The sequence below is a fragment of the Oncorhynchus mykiss genome, chromosome 12 (genome assembly GCF_013265735.2).
Source record: "Oncorhynchus mykiss isolate Arlee chromosome 12, USDA_OmykA_1.1, whole genome shotgun sequence".
In the NCBI taxonomy this organism is placed as follows: Eukaryota; Metazoa; Chordata; class Actinopteri; order Salmoniformes; family Salmonidae; genus Oncorhynchus; species Oncorhynchus mykiss.
The window spans coordinates 62,298,418-62,319,214 of record NC_048576.1 but is presented as its reverse complement, the minus strand read 5'-3'; the positions used below and the strand labels follow the sequence as shown (position 1 = coordinate 62,319,214).

The 20,797-nt window shown below is 45.2% G+C and overlaps 1 protein-coding gene across 4 annotated transcripts in view; it reads right to left on the bottom strand.

The window, feature by feature from the left end:
* Nucleotides 1-20,797, bottom strand: part of kcnc3a (potassium voltage-gated channel, Shaw-related subfamily, member 3a) — a 104,936-nt gene that overhangs the window by 23,725 nt on the left and 60,414 nt on the right. For 2 of the 4 annotated variants that reach the window (XM_021624413.2, XM_021624410.2), the window contains exon 3: nucleotides 17,109-17,312. In XM_021624413.2, the coding sequence (XP_021480088.1) occupies nucleotides 17,109-17,312 (204 nt within the window). Of the gene's footprint in view, nucleotides 1-7,983; nucleotides 10,930-13,823; nucleotides 14,306-17,108; nucleotides 17,313-20,797 lie in introns of those variants that run through there. The other 2 variants (XM_036938012.1, XM_021624411.2) reach the window with 2 other exon arrangements.

Here is a 20,797-nt window from a genome sequence, read left to right as displayed (position 1 = left end):
TCTATGGGGGTGCCACAGGGTCCAATTCTCAGGCCAACTATTTTCTCTGTATACATCAATGATGTCGCTCTTGCTGCTGGTGATTCTCTGATCCACCTCTACGCAGACGACACCATTCTGTATACCTCTGGCCCTTCTTTGGACACTGTGTTAACAAACCTCCAGATGAGCTTCAATGCCATACAACACTCCTTCCGTGGCCTCCAACTGCTCTTAAATGCAAGTAAAACTAAATGCATGCTCTTCAACAGATCGCTGCCCGCACACGCCCGACCATCTAGCATCACTATTCTGGACGGTTCTGTGGACAACTACAAATACCTACGTGTCTGGTTAGACTGTATACTCTCCTTCCAGACATCAAGCATCTCCAATCCAAAATAAAATCTAGAATTGGCTTCCAATTTCGCAACAAAGCATCCTTCACTCATGCTGCCAAACATACCCTCGTAAAAACGGACTATCCTATCAATCCTTAACTTTGACGATGTCATTTACAAAATAGCCTCCAACACTCTACTCAGCAAATTGGATGTAGTCTATCACAGTGCCATCTGTTTTGACACCAAAGCCTCAAATACTACCCACCACTGTGACCTGTATGCTCTCGTTGAATGGCCCTTGCTTCATATTCGTCGCCAAACCCATCAGGTCATCTATAAGTCTTTGCTAGGTAAAGCCCTGCCTTATCTCAGCTCACTGGTCACCATAGCAGCACCCACCCATAGCACGTGCTCCAGCAGGTACATTTCACTGGTCACCCACAAAGCCAATTCCTCCTTTGGCCACCTTTCCTTCCAGTTCTCTAGCTGCCAGTGGCTGGAACGAATTGCAAAAATCACTGAAGCTGGAGTCTTATATCTCCCTCACTAACTTTAAGCATCAGCTGTCAGAGCAGCTTACCGACCATTGCACCTGTACACAGGCCATCTATAAATAGCCCACCCAACTACCTCATCCTCATATTGTTATAATTTCTTTATGCTCCTTTGCACCCCAGTATCTCCACTTGTACATTCACCTTCTGCTCATCTATCACTCCAGTGTTAATGCTAAATTGTAATTATTTCGCCACTATGGCCTATTTATTGCCTTACCTCCCTAATCTTACTACATTTGCACACACTGTATATAGATTTTTCTATTGTGTTATTGACTGTACATTTGTTTATCCCATGTGTAACTCTGTGTTGTTTGTGTTGCACTGCTTTGCTTTATCTTGACCAGTTTGCAGTTGTAAATGAGAACTTGTTCTCAACTAGCCTACCTAGTTAAATAAAGGTGAAAAAATGATAATAATAATTTGTCAGAAAAACTTGAGTAACTTGTTGTTTACCTTACTTTTACTGCAAGCAGTAGCCTGTAGTGTACCGTAAAATAACAAACTTTTAACAGTGCATTTTATAGCATAAACAGAAAACATGGTGGTTCTTCACAACCATCACAACAGTAGTGAACCCTTCCTGATAAGCAGTGTTACACACATCACCCCTGACAAAGAACCCCTGAAGAACCTTTTCTTTGTGTGTATGCTGGTCCAGCTGGCCTCCGAAACCACACCCATCATTATCATATTTCCCAGCATGCTCTATTGCTGTCTTTAGAATTGTTTGTTTCAATATCTACATTTTTGCATAGAAAGTGAGTGAATGGTCCAATTATTGGATATCACTATTTAGTCTGGATTCCAATAGGAATTCTAAATTCCTTTTCAAGCCAGCATAATGGGACTTGATGCTGGTTTTGCGGGTGACCAGCTTACTGTTGGTCATCAGTCTCAAAAACACAGCGAAGTCTGGTCGCCGGCAAAAACCCAACAAAGGAAAGGGAGATACCTAGTCAGTTGTACAACAATGCATTCAACTGAAATGGGTCTTCCGCATTTAACCCAACCCCGCTGAATCAGAGAGGTGCGGGGGACTGCCATAATCGACATCCACGTCTTCGGCGCCCGGGGAACAGTGGGTTAACTGCCTTACTCAGGGGCAGAATGACAGATTTTTACCTTGTCAGATTGGGCTGGTCACTGGCAAAAACACAACGAAGGCTAGTCACCAGAGAAAACCCAACGAAGGCTGGTCACCAGAGGAAATGCAACGAAGGCTGGTCACCAGAGAAAACCCAACGAAGGCTGGTCACCAGAGAAAACCCAACGAAGGCTGGTCACCAGAGGAAATGCAACGAAGGCTGGTCACCAGAGAAAACCCAACGAAGGCTGGTCACCAGAGAAAATGCAACGAAGGCTGGTCACCAGAGAAAACCCAACGAAGGCTGGTCACCAGAGAAAACCCAACGAAGGCTGGTCACCTGAGAAAACCCAACGAAGGCTGGTCACCAGAGAAAATGCAACGAAGGCTGGTCACCAGAGAAAACCCAACGAAGGCTGATCACCAGAGAAAACCCAATGAAGGCTGGTCACCAGAGAAAACCCAATGAAGGCTGGTCACCAGAGAAAACCCAACGAAGGCTGGTCACCAGAGAAAACGCAACGAAGGCTGGTCACCAGAGGAAATGCAACGAAGACTGGCCTATGCAGATTTTTTTTTCAGCAGGTAGTGCGGTTTCTTCCAATATCTGTAGTTGATTAAATGTGGGCCATAGTCGCCAACAGCACGGGGAGAGGTTGTAGGCTCCCATCCCTCTCCTCACAATGACACAAACCAACAAACAAAATGAGGGACAAAACATGGGTCATCACAAACAATATAAAAATCTGAAAAGAACACAAAACAAAATAATACAACACTGAATTACTATCACAATTACCAGGTGTTAATACCATTACTGGACTTCCATCCTCTCCAGAAAACAGATTGTGCCTCTGTCTGGAATTTAGAACACCACACCGATGGGGCAGGTTTGGGGTTGGGGAGCACTGGGCTAATGTTGTTGCGGCCGGATTAGCTAGTCAGGCTCTTACATTAATACATAGCCTATAGGAGCCACCCAGTCATGGGCTGGTGCTGTGAACAGGAGGCATGCTGAGTAATACTGCCCGGGTAGTACAGCTATGCGACAGATCTGGGTCATCGTGTTCCTCACAACCTGACCACTCCTCTTTGGCCGAGTGGGTGTGATGAGAGAGAGAGAGTGTGTGTGTGTGTGTGTGTGTGTGTTTTAATGGTTTGTGTGCCTGTTTGAGGGTACAGTCATTTCCAGGATTCTGGATTCACAACATGTACTGTTAATGTGTCAAATGAATGCTGTGTAAATGTATGTGCATGTGTCTACTCTCTAATTACAGTATATTTACGCATTAGCATGTGTCTACTCTCTAATTACAGTATATTTACGCATTAGCATGAATTACCGTTTTGATATCTTTACACATGGATCTGACTAGCATCACTTTAGGTGTAGGGTACAGTACACACATTATTATTATTCAAAGGTACAGTGCATAGCTGTGTAGGATAACCTCCTGCATTGGTCTTTCTCTAATCAAACTCTCGTGTTCGAGACGTCGACCCTTGTAACAGCCCTCATCAATCCCAGCCCTGCAGCTCTTAGTTGATTAGGAAGAGTGTGTTAGGAAGAGTGGGGGGGAGGGGGGGGGGGTTGATTGGGCTCGATACCCCCCCAACCAGTTGGCCTATCGTGTCCTACAGTAATGACATGTTTTTAAAAAAAAGACTTTCACGAAGCCTTGCTTAGCTCAGCTCACTGAGACCAGGACAGGACCGGGATAGGGACAAATGCCCTGCTCAGGAGAGGTTGAGGTGGGAAAGAACAACGTGGTAACCATGAGTAAACACTGGTAGCCTTTGGTAACGGCTGGTGACCGTTGGACGGAATCCAGCCATACCAAGCGTAATGACTCATTTGTTGAATTGTAATGTCATGAGTCAGGGCCGGGAGGCTTTCCTTGGTCAGGTCACAGGGTTGGGGAAAACTCTGGGCCCTCGTTATATAACTCTGAACTAGAGCCTTGGGAATTTCTTGGTCGGATCAGGTGGTCTGGACAAAACTCCCAGACCTATATAATGTCTTAGAACTAGGCTGTGTGTAAATACAATGGATAGATAGGCGGATGTGTGGTTGGTAGTGACAATTTGATTGGCCAATAGTCATTAGCCATACTGTTCATCTAACGTTACCCAGATCACCTCCTTCACAGCACCCAACACGCCATGCAACATGCACCTTACAACTAGGGGGTGACAGAGAGAAAGAGAGAGAGAGAGAGAGAGAGAGAGATAGAAGTACAAGCAAAAATGGTTCATTAAATTATCGCAAAAAAAATGTCAAACCATAAATATCAACAAAGAGTGCTAAATAATATTATAATAATTATAATAATAATACATTTGCCAATTAACGGTACAAATATGATCTATTTTTGTCTTTATCAGGAACTCCCATTGTTTGATTAGCACTCTGGAGAACTTAACTCTGTTTCATAGCTTAATTCTTGACACAAATGCATACTGTACTACCACACACACACACACACTCGAACAAACAAACTAACGAACGCACGCACGCACCCACACACACACACACACACCATAAAACAAGATGAATTGAAGCTGGCCTGCTGGTATGCGATCTATAGTTTGGCCAAGAAGTTGCGAGGTCACACAATATCAATTGCCGAAGCGTTCTAGCTTGGGAAACATGCATTTTGCTTCACTATCAAAGATGATCAATGCTATTAGATCTCAGACTATTAAAAAACGTTTAGATTTGTAAAAGCTAATGGACGTCATTCTACTCCGTTCTTGCATTAAATCCTTACATATATCAGGTTGAACACATTCACGCCACTCTACAAGGACTTCATGGCAAAGCCTGGTTGTTTAATGCAGCAGAATGCAGCACTGTTCCTGCCAAAGCCGTGACATACCAGCTTGTTCCTCCTGTACCCTTTTCACACTACCGAGCCAAACAGAGCCGAGCCAAACCAAGCTGTACTGCGCTGGCCTGGTTAGTGGTTACGCATCCACTACAGTTGCTGGAACTCAGCTGGAATGGACAATGTGAAAATAAGATTTGTGAGCCAGCGCAGTATGGTTCAGTATGGTTCAGGATTGTTCAGTTTGGTTCAGTATGGTTCGGGTTGGCTTGATAGTGTGAAGATTGTATTACAGAGGAGGAGGGCAGGAAGCTAGTCGGTTGTACGTACCTCAGGTCAAACTTTAGTTATGCTACGCAGGTGCAATGACTGGGGATGTCCTGGGGATGGGATGGAACATGGAAGTTAGTCTGAGAGGGGGAGGGGATTGAGGGGATTGAGGGAAACAAGGGGGTACAAGGGGGCAAATATTTCCCCCAGTGCAAATCCACATGCAGATAAGGTTTCCAATATCAGAGTTGTTATATACTTTGTTATGGCAGCCATTTTGTAGTACATCTAGTGTTTGGATCGTTGGTAGTGAATGTAAATAAATATGCATGCTCAGGTAGTTGTCAGATACTGTATAGGCTATATACTCCAGTATTGTGCAGCAGATACCTTTGTAGCAATAGAGTTCAATCATATGTGTGCTGTAGTATCACTGAAGTACAATTGTGGTATCACTGTAGTAGTATTACTGTGGTACAGTATCACTGTAGTACAACTGTGGTATCACTGTAGTAGTATTACTGTAGTACAGTATCACTGAAGTATCGTATCACTGTGGTATTAGTGTAGCATCACTGTGGTATCACTGTAGTGTCTATCACTGTAGTATTAAATATATGCATATACTGCACATTGTTTTAAACTGCTAAAGTATAGTACATTTTATTTTAATAGTTTTAAATATCTTAATTTGCATAAATGTTTCTTATTACTTTCCCACTTTTTTGTATTATATATTGTATACAACGTATTATATATTTGCATTGGCTGATTATTGTTATGTCACATTACGAAGCAACATGTAGATTTGTAATCACCCGAGGCAATATTTGAAACACATTTTTCACATTTATGGATGTATGACAGACAACACAATTGGCACAGTAACCATACATACAGTAGACAATCTGTATGTATTAGACATAGCATGACAAACTGAACCCCGTTTTAAAACACAAACACCTTATCCCCAAAGAACATGGAGTTGATTCATAGGAGACCACGCTGAGGCCTAGACGGCCAGCTCTCTGCTATGTCACATGGACACCATACATGAACACACATGCAGAACACACATTACTTACGATGGGGAGAGGGAGAGGGGCACTATAGATGAATGAATAAACCTACTACATCTCCTCCTGATTGAAGAATCTAATCCAACTGTTCTTTTCCTAATGCATATTGCATGTACCTTGATAGTGGCACATGATGGAGAGAGAGAGAGAGAGAGAGAGAGAGAGAGAGAGAGAGAGAGAGAGAGAGAGAGAGAGAACAAGAGAGAGAGAGACAGAATGGGGGTGGAAAAGAAAGAGAGGGAGAGAGAGAGAGAGAGAGAGAGGAGGGAGGGCAGAAAAGAGAGACTGGGGGAGAAAGAGAGAGAAAGGGGGAGGGTGGAAGAGAGAGATTGGGGGAGAAAGAGAGAGACTGGGGGAGAAAGAGAGAGAAAGGGGGAGGGTGGAAGAGAGAGACTGGGGGAGAAAGAGAGAGACTGGGGGAGAAAGAGAGAGACTGGGGGAGAAAAAGAGAAACTGGGGGAGAAAGAGAGAGACTGGGGGAGAAAGAGAGAGACTGGGGGAGAAAGAGAGAGAAAGGGGGAGGGTGGAAGAGAGAGAGGGTAAAAAAGTAAGATGGAGAGGAAGAGAGGGGGGGAGACAGGACAGACAGAGAAATATATATTCTATGGAGGTGAAAAGGGTTAGTTTAGTATTATGGTAATATTGGAGGTAATCTAAGAAACAGGAAACAGTTTGTTGTACTAACACTGCTACACATATATATTCTGTATATACAGAGGATAACCAGAGTATATACAGTAGAAATGATTCCATGTTGGCGTTAATAACCGAGATAGGACAATAAATAACACACACACATACACAAGCATGCACAGACCCACACCCTCCAGGACTCTATGTCACTGTCACAACCAGTAAATCCCAGTCTATTTGTTGACATAATGCGGACTCTTATGTCACTGTCACACGCAGTATATCCCAGTCTATGTGTTGACATAATGCGGACTCTATGTCACTGTCACATGCAGTATATCCCAGTCTATGTGTTGACATAATGCGGACTCTATGTCACTGTCACATGCAGTATATCCCAGTCTATGTGTTGACATAATGCGGACTCTATGTCACTGTCACATGCAGTATATCCCAGTCTATGTGTTGACATAATGCGGACTCTATGTCACTGTCACATGCAGTATATCCCAGTCTATGTGTTGACATAATGCGGACTCTATGTCACTGTCACATGCAGTATATCCCAGTCTATGTGTTGACATAATGCGGACTCTATGTCACTGTCACATGCAGTATATCCCAGTCTATGTGTTGACATAATGCGGACTCTATGTCACTGTCACATGCAGTATATCCCAGTCTATGTGTTGACATAATGCGGACTCTATGTCACTGTCACATGCAGTATATCCCAGTCTATGTGTTAACATAATATATAATCGTGCCTGCCTGATTTTGCAGACAGTCTTTTCACCTGCTGATTCTAAAAGACATCCTATTGATTTAGATCGAGGGGGGTTGAGCGCATATGGTCATGTACAGCATTGGATTTATCTGCAGTTTTACCATCCCTGCATCACATACCCAGGTATATAGACCTACAGGGATCCTGAGGCAAACCCCAGGCAAAGTCTGCTGCCAATAATCAAAGTCCATTCTAAAAGGCCATTGATTATCAAGACAGCCTGGTTTAAATAACAAAATGGGTGCCATGAGATTGCTAATTAAAATGTGTGTGGGGGAGGGGGGGGAGGGACAAAGTGTCAAAGAGAAAAAGGGAGGGGAAGAGAGAGAGCGAGAGAGCGAGCGAGCGAGCGAGCGAGCGAGCGAGCGAGCGAGAGAGAGAGAGAGAGAGAGAGAGAGAGAGAGAGAGAGAGAGAGAGAGAGAGAGAGAGAGAGAGAGAGAGAGAGAGAGAGAGAGAGAGAGAGAGAGAGAGAGAGAACACCATTGTGGAATGGCATCTCCTTCCGTCCATCACTGATTCCGAGTGCAGCACAGAGAGAGTAGCAGCCTAATGGCGGTGGTGCTTTGTGTCTATGGGGGGAAATCAATGGTAGAGGAGATCAACTGGAACAGCGCACATGAGAGAGATGAATTGTACGGACCCCAGATTCTAAACGAACCCACTCCAGTCACATATGGCACCCTATTCCCTATACAGTGCACTACTTTTGACCAGTGCACATAGAGGGTAGTTATCTTCATAGGGAATAGGGTGCCATTTCGGAAGCAACCCTGGACTACTCCAGTGTTTTAAAAGCAGAGCCTGACAGGCTGTAAGTGCCACTCAAGCTGCTCTCGGTGTAAGAGCCCCAGGGGAACACTTTGGTCCTAGATCAGCTCTTACAGGACAAAGGCACTCTGCTCCACTAGGAGTCCTTAGGGAGGGGGATTCACCCTGGTCCCGGATCAGTCTGTCTAGGGTTAATAGGGATAGAGGCCACTTCTGGATTTGATGAGGTCTTTCGACAAATAATACATTATAATTAATAGTACATGAGAATAAAAAGAAAAACACTAAAATGATAAACAAAGACCGTAGAATAAAAAAGTATAATGATACAACGTGAACTCAGTGCATCGTGGGAGCATAGTTTGATGACCACATGTAGCATTATCGGATTTGACTACTTACAACCCATAGTGCAACACATTTTACACATTATTAAAGTGAAAGAATTATGCAAATCATTCATTTTAATAATCTAACCCAGAATGCTTTGCACAAAAGTCCCAGAATGCTCTCTTCCACTGTTTCCTTGGCAACAGTGGGAAATAAGGAGAAAAAGGGAGAGCGAGAGCGAGAGAGAGAGAGAGAGAGAGAGAGGAAAAGAAGAGGAGCGGTAAAGACAGAAGGAAAGGAGGTGGGAAAATAAAATATATATATTCCACAGTACATTACAGACAAGAAAATAATAACCACCAATAAACAAATTATACACACATCACATGTACATAAAACACAACACAATATCGACACACACCCTCAAAACACACCAATTACACTATTACACTATACAATATTTATCAGAGGAAAGTATTACAGACAGAGGGAGAGAAAGGCTGCTTCCCAATATGTCCTTTCTCCTGAAGTGTACGCTTGTGCTTTCCCCCAGCGCATTTGAAAAGCATTGGACTTGTGTAACCATTGGATTTGCTCTAGACAGAGTTTCCACCATATGTTTTAGGCATACCAATCTTTTTCTTTTAAATCCATGAGGGTAGTGAACAAGCGCACACTTCGGGAGTAAGGGCAGATATTGGGACGCAGGGAACAGACGTAAGGTGCCCAACCCTCCAAGCTTTAACCTTTCCTGACCTCTGCACTTTAGCATTTGTCAACAGAGGTCAAAGCTGCACGCGTCGTAAAATAAACCACATTAAAATAAAGCCATAAACCAGCAGAACCACTCCGGGCACAGAAACAATGGAGAAGCGCCAGGAGGAGGAGGAGGAAGAAGGGGAGGTTTAAAGCACTATATCCCACTTTAAAAGCGGAAGGCCGGCAGCCATTTTGGGGCGCCTTTGGAGGATGGCTTTTTTCGCTTTTAGAGTGTGGAGGAAGCTTCTGTTATTATTATTACAGGGCTGTCAGGGGCTCAACACACTCTGTCACCACTAACACCAGTCAGCTAGTCACCACAGACCGTACGGCTACTACCGTCACTTACCTGGAACTGCACGTAGCACTGTGTCTGTCTGATGGTTGGTCTGTCCGTCTGTCCGTCTGTCCGTAAGTCTGTAAGTCTGTAAGTCTGTCTGCTTGTAAATCAGTCTGTCTGCCAGTAAATCTGTCTGCCAGTAAATCTGTCTGCCAGTAAATCTGTCTGCCAGTCTGTCTGCCAGTCTGTCTGCCAGTCTGTCTGCCAGTCTGTCTGCATGTAACACTACGTGTGTGGAGGGGTGCCCAGTGCCGGTAAGCCTTTCAGTCCCAAAGTGTGTACAGTATCTAGACTAGACCTCTACGTTTTGATCTAGCCTGACCTTGTGCTCTCCCACTAAAGGACTGAAGCACACCTTAAAAGCACTAGACTCGGGAACAGTGTTTCAGCACAGCCAAATGCATCCCCCACTCCAGCCACTGACATTCATACGTCTACTGCTGTATAGATTACGATAGCTTGACATCTTGAGTCAATGCCACTCGTATAGGGACATTTGTGGTGGTTGGGGATTAGGGAGCAGGCATAGATATGATCCAGAGTCAGTCTTGGTTTAGGGTTGTAAAGGAGAATGGAGAGGATTTAGGTCCAATGGACTGACCCTGGACCAGCATAGAGGGCCTGGGCTCCCCCCTGGTACTGTGATGAAACAATGTTCTGGTCACCTCAGAGTGGAGGTCAGTTCCAGAAAAGAGTGAGAAGTAACCAGCTTTCACTTCAAGAAATGAACCAGTACACACCAGTGGCCTTTACTCTGCTACTAGTTTATATAGACAAACATGTTCACACTGATTTGGTCCAATCATCTGGATTTAAATGAGTCACCGTTTTTTTTTCTTCAGAATTCTCCAATTGTGTGTGGATTATACAGTACCTTGGATTTGTGTATTGTTTGTGTGACTGTTTGTACACTGCTAAACAGGACAGTTGTACAGGTGTCTCTGAGTAAGGAGAGAGGAGACCGTACCAGAGGAAAGAGCCACAGGAGCGAGAGGAGGACACGGCAACACAAAACCAAAAACCAAAACAACGGGAGCACAAAGGAAAACGCAGGACACAACAACCCGACAGACGGACGGACACAGACTGGGGAGAGGACAGCGACAGACAGACAAGTGTAACACAGAGCAACAAGAGCCGACATACAAACGCATGACACGACACAACCTGAGGAGGGAGACAACAACAACAGACACGTCAGAAGACATGGCCCCCCTCACAACCCCACCCCCACCCCTCTCCATGGTGGTCCTAACACACACACACAGCAGAGAACAGAGGGCTAGCATTGCAGCCGACACAAACACACAGATATACACACAAACCTTCGCACGCATACAGCGCTAGCCGACGGACAGAGGGACATCCACAGCCAAACACACGCACTGTAGCTCATTCACACACACACACACACACACACACACACACACACACACACACACACACACACCCATTCAGAATCTTGTGTTATGTTGGTAGCGTTGCGTAGTGGCTTAATTGGTCTAATGGGTCATGAAGGGTTCAGTTTACGGTGTGTAACAGGGCTCGAAGACGGGGAGTCGAGGGGAAGGCTACAAGTACATGTGGTGGGAAATCCTGTGTGTTGTGTGTGCGGAGGAGTAGAGTTCTGAGACGGTGAATTTGAGTGGAGGCTGGAGCTGAGATTGCAGACGAGGTCTCGGGGAAGGAAGGAAGGATGGAGGGAGGGAGGGAGGAGATGAGGAGGGGGAGGTGGGGAGGTGGCCATCATATCGCTCACATCACATTACATAACGCCATTTAGCCTCCCATCGCACAATTAAGCCCAGCGCCCCCTCTCTATCTTCCTCTCTCTCTCTCATCCTCTCTTTCTCCCTCTATTGGATCCAATGAGTCATGTAGGTCGAATCGACCCCATTCGCTCAGGGCACCTTATCTCCCCCCTCAGTGGAAAACGGTTGTGGCGTTTTGGTGGCGAGAGAGAGAAAAGAGAAGGTCGAGTGAGAGAGAAAGAGAGAGAAAGAGAGAGAGAATAGAGAGAGTGGGGGAGAGAGAGGGACAGAGGACTACACTGGTCTGCAGGGACTTAGAGGGGGGTTTGGGGTCATCCAGAGAGCAGAAAAGGAGGTTAAAGGTTGTGCGTCTGTCTGTCCGTGTGTGTGTGTGTGTGTGTGTGTGTGTGTGTGTGTGTGTGTGTGTGTGTGTGTGTCTGTAATGTAAGGTTAAGTGCAGAAGTTGAACTGAATGAAATTGACCAAAGGCTAAGCCATAGTTGTGGCGAACTGTGTTAAATGTGGGGAGATGTAAACACATACATTTCCAAACATACATTGATGTACAGTGCCCTCCAGAATTATTCTCACCCTCGGGAAATATGACGAAAAAAAGACAGTGGACAAAAATGTCATTGTTGTTTATCAGCTTGATCTTGAACTCAAAATATCATATGACTCTGACCTTTAATTAAGTTATAATTGTAAAAAAAAAAATATATATATATAAAATATATATATATAATATAATAATATAATATATATAAAATATATATATATATAATAATAATTGGCACCCCGAGAAATTCTTATGAACAAAATGTAATTCATGTATGTTTCGATTAATATTTTACTTTTTTAACTTCATCGGACTATTTGGGAAGTCTTAAGTGGTCCATCAATGACTTCCTGTTTCACTGGGGTATAAATATGAGGTGACACACTGGCTAAACTCCCTTAGTCATCCATCAACATGGGAAAGGCCAGAGAACACACAAATGAAATGAGATTAAAGGTTGTTGACCTTCACAAATCAGGCAATGGCTATAAAAAAAAAGATAGCCACGAGCCTGAAAATACTCCAAGGGAATCACAGTTTTGAGACTTGCCAAAGACGGTTACATCTTGGGGCCACCAACTCTCCAAAACTACAATTAAACACCCCCTCCATGCCAACAAGTTATTTGGAAGGGTTGCCACCTCTGCTGTCACCGAACCCCAAACGCAAGCGCCTTGCTAAATGCCATTGGAACTTTGATTGGAACCAGGTTCTATGCTAAATGCCATTGGAACTTGGATTGGAACCAGGTTCTATGCTAAATGCCATTGGAACTTGGATTGGAACCAGGTTCTATGGTCTGATGAGACTAAAATAGAGGTTTTGGCCAACAAACACCAGAGGTGGTTTTGGCGTAAGAAGAGCCATGGTCATGCAGAAAATAACCTAATTCCCATTGTGAAGTACGGTGGTGGATCTGTGGTGTTGTGGGGATGTTTTACTTCCAAAGGCCCTGGGAGCCTTGTTAGGATTCAAGGCAATCATGGACTCCATCAAGCACCAGGAGATTTTAGGCCAAAATTTGTCTGCCTCTACCAGGAGGCTAAAACTGGGTCATCCAAGCAGGACAATGATCCCAAGCATACCTCTGAATCCATACTAATATGGTTCACTGACCATAGAATCAAGCTTTTGAAATGGCCACCCCAGTCCCCTGACCTAAACCCCATTGAAAACCTGTGGGGTGAGCTGAAGAGGAGAGTCCACAAGCGAGGACCAAGGACTCTGAAGGATCGGGAGAGTTTCTGTATGGGAGGAATGGTCTCAAATCCCTCCCTATGTGTTCTCCCACCTCATCAAACATCATAGGAGGCGACTCAGAGCTTTTATCTTGGCAAAGGGAGGACGCCCAAAGCACTAAATGCAGGGGTGCCAATAATTGTGACGTGCATGTTTTTGAATAAAAAATGTATTTCTTGATGACAAATGTTTTTCTATGAATAATTTTAACTCAATTAAAGGTCAGATTCATATGATATTTTGAGTGTAAGATCAAGCTGATAAATAACAATTACATGTTTTCACTGACTTTTCTTGTTCCAACAGTTGTTCTAGGGTGTCAATAATTCAGGAGGGCACTGTATGCACACACACACAAACACACACGCGAACACACACATACGCACGCGCACCCACACACATGCACGAACACACACACATACGCACATGCACCCACACACGCGCACCCACACACGCGCACCCACACACACGCGCACCCACACACACGCGCACCCACACACACGCGCACCCACACACACGCACACCCACACACACGCACACCCACACACACACACACATTTACCCTCCCAACCTACACTTAGGACCATATTCCACCATGAAAATGTTGAACCAAACCTTAAAGCTTTACTGTAACAAGCAATTAACTGTCATGCATTCTTAAACATACAACCTTTCAAGAGTGTGTGTGTGGGGGCGGGGGGGATACCATGTTACTTCGTGTGTGCGTTTGTGTGCTTTGATGTGGTTTGTGTGTGTTTGTGTGTGCATGTGCGTGTGCGTGTGTGTGTGTGGATGCACACTTGCCATGTTACTGTGTTTTTGCTCATTGTGCTTTCAACCAAACTTCTGTATGTGTCTTTTGTGTTACCTCTGTATTGCTATGGTTTGATCCAGGAGGAGGCGGAGTTTGCATTGAGGTCCTGCTGTAGCAGAGGCCCCTCCGGCTTGAACCACTCCTCTCCTGGGGGGGATGCCGGGCTGGCCGCTGCAGCGTCTGGTGTTTGTTGTGAGGGGAGTGTTGGAGTGGGGTTTGTAGAGGAGTGTATTTGGGATCGGGGACGCCAGGGGCAGGCCGGGCGGGGAGGGGTTCGTTTTAGGTTGAGGTTGAGGTGGCGGTTCAAAATGGCGGGTGGAAGGGGTTGGATTGTTGGAGGTAGAACCATGGGGATGTCAGGTGAAAGAAGAAGCAGGTGAGTGGTACAAGGTAAATGAAAAAGAGCATGCATGTCCATTGAGAAAGCGTGGAGGGGAGGAGGAGAGGGGAGAGGAGGATGAATGGATGGGTGGAGCGATAGCAAGCCGACAGGGTGTGGAGAGGAGAGAGAGACAAAGAGGAAGAAAGCATGACCAATAAATGAGAGGCAGAATGAGAGCCACAATATAGATATATCCATAGATAGATAGAGAGATACACTACATGACCAAAAGTATGTGGACACCTGATCCTCGCCCTTATGGGAATTAATATGGAGTTAGTCTCCCCCTTTGCTGCCATAACAGCCTTCACTATTCTGGGAAGGCTTTCCACTAGATGTTGGAACATTGCTGTGGGGACTTGCTTCCATTCAGCCACAAGAGCACTAGTGAGGTTGAGCACTGATGCTGGCCGATTATGCCTGGGTCGCAGCTGGCGTTCCAATTCATCCCAAAGGTGTTCGATGGGTTTGAGGTCAGGGCTCTCTGCAGGCCAGTCAAGTTCTTCCACAACGATCTCGACAAACCATTTCTGTATGGACCTCGCTTTGTGCACAGGGGCATTGTCATGCTGAAACAGGAAAGGGCATTCCCCAAACAGTTGCCACAAAATTGGAAGTGCAGAATCCTCTAGAATGTCACTGTATGCTGTAGCATTAAGATTTCCCTTCACTGAAACTAAGGGGCCTAGCCCAAACCATGAAAAACAGCCCCAGACCATGATTCCTCCTCCACCAAACTTTACAGTTGGCACTAAGCATTAGGGCAGGTAGCGTTCTCTGCCAGATGGTGAAGCGTGATTGATCAGTCAAGAGAACGCGTTTCCACTGCTCCAGAGTCCAATGGGTTTACACCACTCCAGCCGACACTTGGCATTGGCATGGTGATCTTAGGTTTGTGTGCGGCTGCTCGGCCATGGAAACCCATTTCATGAAACTCCAGATGAACAGTTCTTGTGCTGACGTTGCTTCCAGAGGAAGTTTGGAACTTCGTAGTGAGTGTTGCAACTGAAGCCAGATGATTTTTACGTGCTGTGCTCTGAGCTTGTGTGGCCTACCACTTCACGGCTGAGCCGTTGTTGCTCCTAGACGTTTCCACTTCACAATAACAGCACTTACAGTTGACTGGGGCAGCTCTAGCAGGGCAGAAATTTCACGAACTGACTTGTTGGAAAGGTGGCATCCTATGACGGTTCCACGTTGAAAGTCACTGAGCTCTTCAGTAAGGCCATTCTACTGCCAATGTTTGTCTATGGAGATTGCATGACTGTGTGCTCGATTTTATACACCTGTCAGCAATGGGTGTGGCTTAAATAGCCAAATCCACTCATTTGAAGGGGTGTCCACATACTTTTGTGTATAGATAGATAGATAGATAGATAGATAGATAGATAGGATAGGATAGAATAGGATAGACAGCATGACCACAGGCAGTAGAAGACAGATTGACAGCCAGATGCAGTGTGATAGCTATTCAGTCAGCGACCGTACTGTACAGATCTGTGAAAATGTGCATTAAAGCTGAAGAAAGAAGAAAAGAAAAACGAGCCTAAACCGGTGGGTTGAAATAGAGTACGTGTAAAAGTGCCCGTGTGTCGAAAGGCGATATGGTTCATGATAGAGTAATAATATATGCCATTTAGCAGATTTTTTTATCCAAAGTGACATGCCGTCATGTGTGCATTCATTTTGCGTATGGGAGGTGGAACCCACTATACTGGCGATGCAAGCCGCCGAGCTCAACCATCCGAGCTACAACGGACCACTATTGATATCTACTGATATTGTATTGATATGTACCAAACTCTGGCAATAATACCTACATGTTATTTTACAACCCCAGCGTCCAAAACGGGAATGGAAAGCACCGCAGCACATTTAGATGTACAGTAGTAGACGTGGGGTGCCAATGGAATTGAATACAGCATGTGGGAACTGGGCCAACAAAATATCAATCCATTGATATTTCACTCATGCCATAATGTGGCATAGCCCAGTTCATATAGGAAGGTTTGGAGAGTGAGACAGCTCAAAACAGCATGTGGATATTGTGGGTGGGGTCTGTGACTGTCAGTCAAAATGATTGGTTATGAGGAATATGAGGAGGGGGAGAGGTTAGGGGAGAGGAGAGGAGGTAGGGAACTACCTGGAGTTTCCGTAGTGTGTGTGTGTGTGTGTGTGTGTGTGTGTGTTTGTGTGTGTGTGTGCGTATGTATGTGTGAATTGTGTGTGGGAATTGTAAGCCAAATTCCTCCAAGAGCTACACTTGATTACGTTTGCCTGGTACGATGGAACCAATAGAATAGTTCCAAAAGCAAACCCAAAGCTGAATCAAACGCACCTCAAATACTGTTGAGTTTAATTAAAGTATTTGACCTAAGGTACTTGAACCAGCTCTGAAGTGTATAGTTCTGTACGTGTGTGTGTGTGTGTGTTTGTGTGTGTGTGTATGTGCCATATGTGTATGGGAGTGTCATGAGCACACAGTGAGTGTTGAGCTGCTGAGTGTCGAGCTACTGAACCCTTGGGTATGGCGGAGCGCTGCCCCTGACTCTGACCCCGGCTCTGACCCCGGCCCTGACCCTGAGCCTGACCCGGGCGTACCTTTCCTCACGTTGCCGTCTGTAGCACGGAACTCTCCAGTACTGAGGAGGAAGCAGGCGCGGTCATGGGGATAACGCTCACGGCTCCCGCCGGTGCCCAGACCCCCAGCAGCAGGACTCCTCTCCTCCCCAAGCACCATGTCTATGGTGGGGCAGTCCTCGTTAGCCAGGGCTGCGTTGGCAGCGTCGCCATTCTGCTTGGAATCTGGAGGGGAGAGGGGTAGGGGGAAGAAGAGAGGGGAGAGAGGGGAAGGAGGAGAAAGATAGGGGAGGGATGGGTTGGAGGGAGGGGGAAGACAAGGAGGCATGTAAGAAGAGGTAAGGAGAGTCGACAGAGAAGGGTGAGGAGGTGGGAGAGGGGGAGAAATAAGTACGGTGGAAGAAAGAGAAGGTGGATAGGTGGGGTGTAAGGAATGGGGGGGAAGGAGAAGGGTGGGAGAGAGAAAAAGGAGAGGTAAAAGGATGGAGAGGAGGAAGAGAAAATATGTGGAGGGCAAGAGAGAGAGATGAAGTGAAGAGGAGGTAGGAGGAGGAGAAGTGGAGAAGGAAGAATGTGTAAGAAGAGGGGGATAAATGGAGAGGCGAGAAGGCAGAGAAAGAAACAAGTGGCAGGAAAAGGGGGGATGGGGAAAGGTATGGCAGTTAGGTTTAAGGTGAGATAATAAGAACAAGGAGGTAGAGAAGGACAGGAACGAAGAAGGAGACAGAGAGCAGGGCGATGTGTGAGAATGAGAGAGGGGGAGGAAGACACAAGGGCAAAATGAATAGAAGAGGAGAGGATGAGATTGTTAAAAGCGAGAGTGCGGGTTGTACATGGTGAAGACAGTGAGGCGAGAAGAAGGAAAGGAGGCAAAGAGGGGGGAGAAAAGAACATTAGTGTCCTGTGATGTGACCAAAACACTGCAGTGGAGGAGAGGAGGCAGGAGCCCAGCCTCACCAGGTCCACACACACACACACGCATGCACGCACACACTGAGCTGAGCATCATTACATTAACACACACACTGCAAAAGAGAGAGGGCGGGACAGCGAGAGAAAGAGAGAAAGGGGGAGGAAGAGAGAGGGAGGGGGAACAGAGATACTATAGAGTGTAGATATGCACATACATGCGCACTCGTACGCACAAACACACAGTACACACACACACAGTTAACACACACGCAGTACACACACACACGCAGTACACACACACACACACACACACACACACACGGTGAGATGCTGCGGGGTAACTTGTGCTTATAGCTTCCGACACAGCTGTCAAATCTAATTTGACGTGAGTTACTGCTCAACAATTTACAGAAATAACCCAGAGGGCCAAACCTCACAACGACACACAGAGAGACAGCGAGGGGGGGGGGGGATTGTAGGGGGCAGAGAGACTGAGAGAAAGGAACAGAGATTGCAGAGAGTAAAGAGAGCAGGAGAGAGAGGGAGTGTGAGAGAAAGAGAGAGAGACATTCAGTAAATAGCATATTACAGAGAAAGGGAAAGTGGTGAGAGAGGGAGAGAGGTGTGTATATGTGAGCGTGTACAGTATATGTCATTGAGCGTGTGTGTGTGAGCGTGCGTGCGTGCAGATGCCTGTAAGCATGTGTGTGTGTGTGTGTTCAAACAGGCGCATAACACGATGCTGTAGCAACACCTGGTAGTGGAGCCAGGGGGCGTCGGAACATTAAGAGGTCAAAGATTCATTAAAGTAAGAGGCTTCGGGAAGATCACTCACTCTACCAACTACAAAACCGAAGTACGAAGATCACTATACAGTCTGCCCCTCCTTACCTCTTTGTACCTCCCTCCCTCTTTGCCCCTCTTCACCACCTTCTCTCCCCTTGACTACCACATCTTACCTTCATCCATCTCATGTCCAAATAGCTACACAGTTTGAACACTGTGATATTCTGGATGAATCTGTAAATATCTGTTTAATTTACCTGTTTATACCTGCATTATTTATCAAAAGGACACAGCCACGCGCCAGTTGACAGCATATTAGAAAAAAGAAAAGGCCATCTTTAATCTTCCTTGATGCCGTTGTTTTTGAGTGCGGGTTTAGTACTTCTGACTCCAAACAACACTAAAGCAACATGTCAGGCTATATTGTTCATTGTAAATATGCTATTGGCACTGACCCCTGGAACTGACCCTGTATATAGCTTACTTACTTTCTCATTTCTATTCGTTCATCTTCAGCTGTTGTCGAACACACGTGGGTGTGAAAAGACGATTCTCTCTCTGTGTGCAGAGAATTCTACTCTGAGAAAAAAAAAGCCAAAATCACTGTGACATCAGGCATTTCATGTATAATGGATTTTTGAAATTTCACAAAGAATAAAAAACGGATTTTTTTTCCCACATAATCAAAAAGACCTACTATTTAGGACGGCCTTAGACTTCAGACTGGTTTCCCAGACACAGATTAAGCTTAGCCCTATTTGTTTTTATTGAACCTTTATTTAACCAGGTCAGAAGCATTGAGGTTAAAAAAACTATTTTGCGAGGGCGACCTGGCAAGAAGGCGAAACAGGGAAATAGCAGCGTGTACGTAGAATATTGCGGAAAAATACTAAATAAACACACAAAGACAGAGTCGCAAGTTAAAGATACAATTGACGATTAGAAACAACTGCAGTTGTCACAAACAGTGTTGTCGATCAGAGCCTTAAAAACAGGCAAGGACACTAACTTCCCTAACTTGAATATCTTTTGAAGCATGTTCCAGGATGAAGGGGCATTATGGGAAAAATATCCGTTTCCCCATCTCTTCTCAGTTCTAGCCTTAGGAACAGACAAGGACAGCAGTGACAGTGAACGAAGACTGTATTGAGTGGCTGACCTGGTCAGTAAGGAACATAGATACAAAGGGAGTTGTCCCATCAATGCTTTGTACACAAAAGTGCAGCAGTGCTTTAGCCTCCTGGTGGAGAGAGTGGTCCATTGCACCACAGCATACAGATCACATTGAGTGATCCAGCATTTGCACAAAACCTTAAAGCACCATGATACACAGTGTCCAGAGTTGAAGGTACTTGCTGAGGTCTGCATATAGACAATGTCACCATAATCCAGCACTGATTAAAAAAAAGTGCTTTGAACAAGAACCTTTCGAAATAACGGCAGTGGTTAGAGAGTTGGGTCGGTAACCGAAAGGTTGCTGGGTCGAATCTCCGAGCTGACAAGGTACAAATCTGTCGTTCTGGACAAGGCAGTTAACTCACTGTTCACCAGTAGGCCGTCATTGTAAATAAGAATTTGTTCTTAACTGACTTGTCTAGTTAAATAAAGGTTACATTTAAAAATACAGTGCCTTGCGAAAGTATTCGGCCCCCTTGAACTTTGCGACCTTTTGCCACATTTCAGGCTTCAAACATAAAGATATAAAACTGTATTTTTTTGTGAAGAATCAACAACAAGTGGGACACAATCATGAAATGGAACGACATTTATTGGATATTTCAAACTTTTTTAACAAATCAAAAACTGAAAAATTGGGCGTGCAAAATTATTCAGCCCCCTTAAGTTAATACTTTGTAGCGCCACCTTTTGCTGCGATTACAGCTGTAAGTCGCTTGGGGTATGTCTCTATCAGTTTTGCACATCGAGAGACTGACATTTTTTCCCATTCCTCCTTGCAAAACAGCTCGAGCTCAGTGAGGTTGGATGGAGAGCATTTGTGAACAGCAGTATTC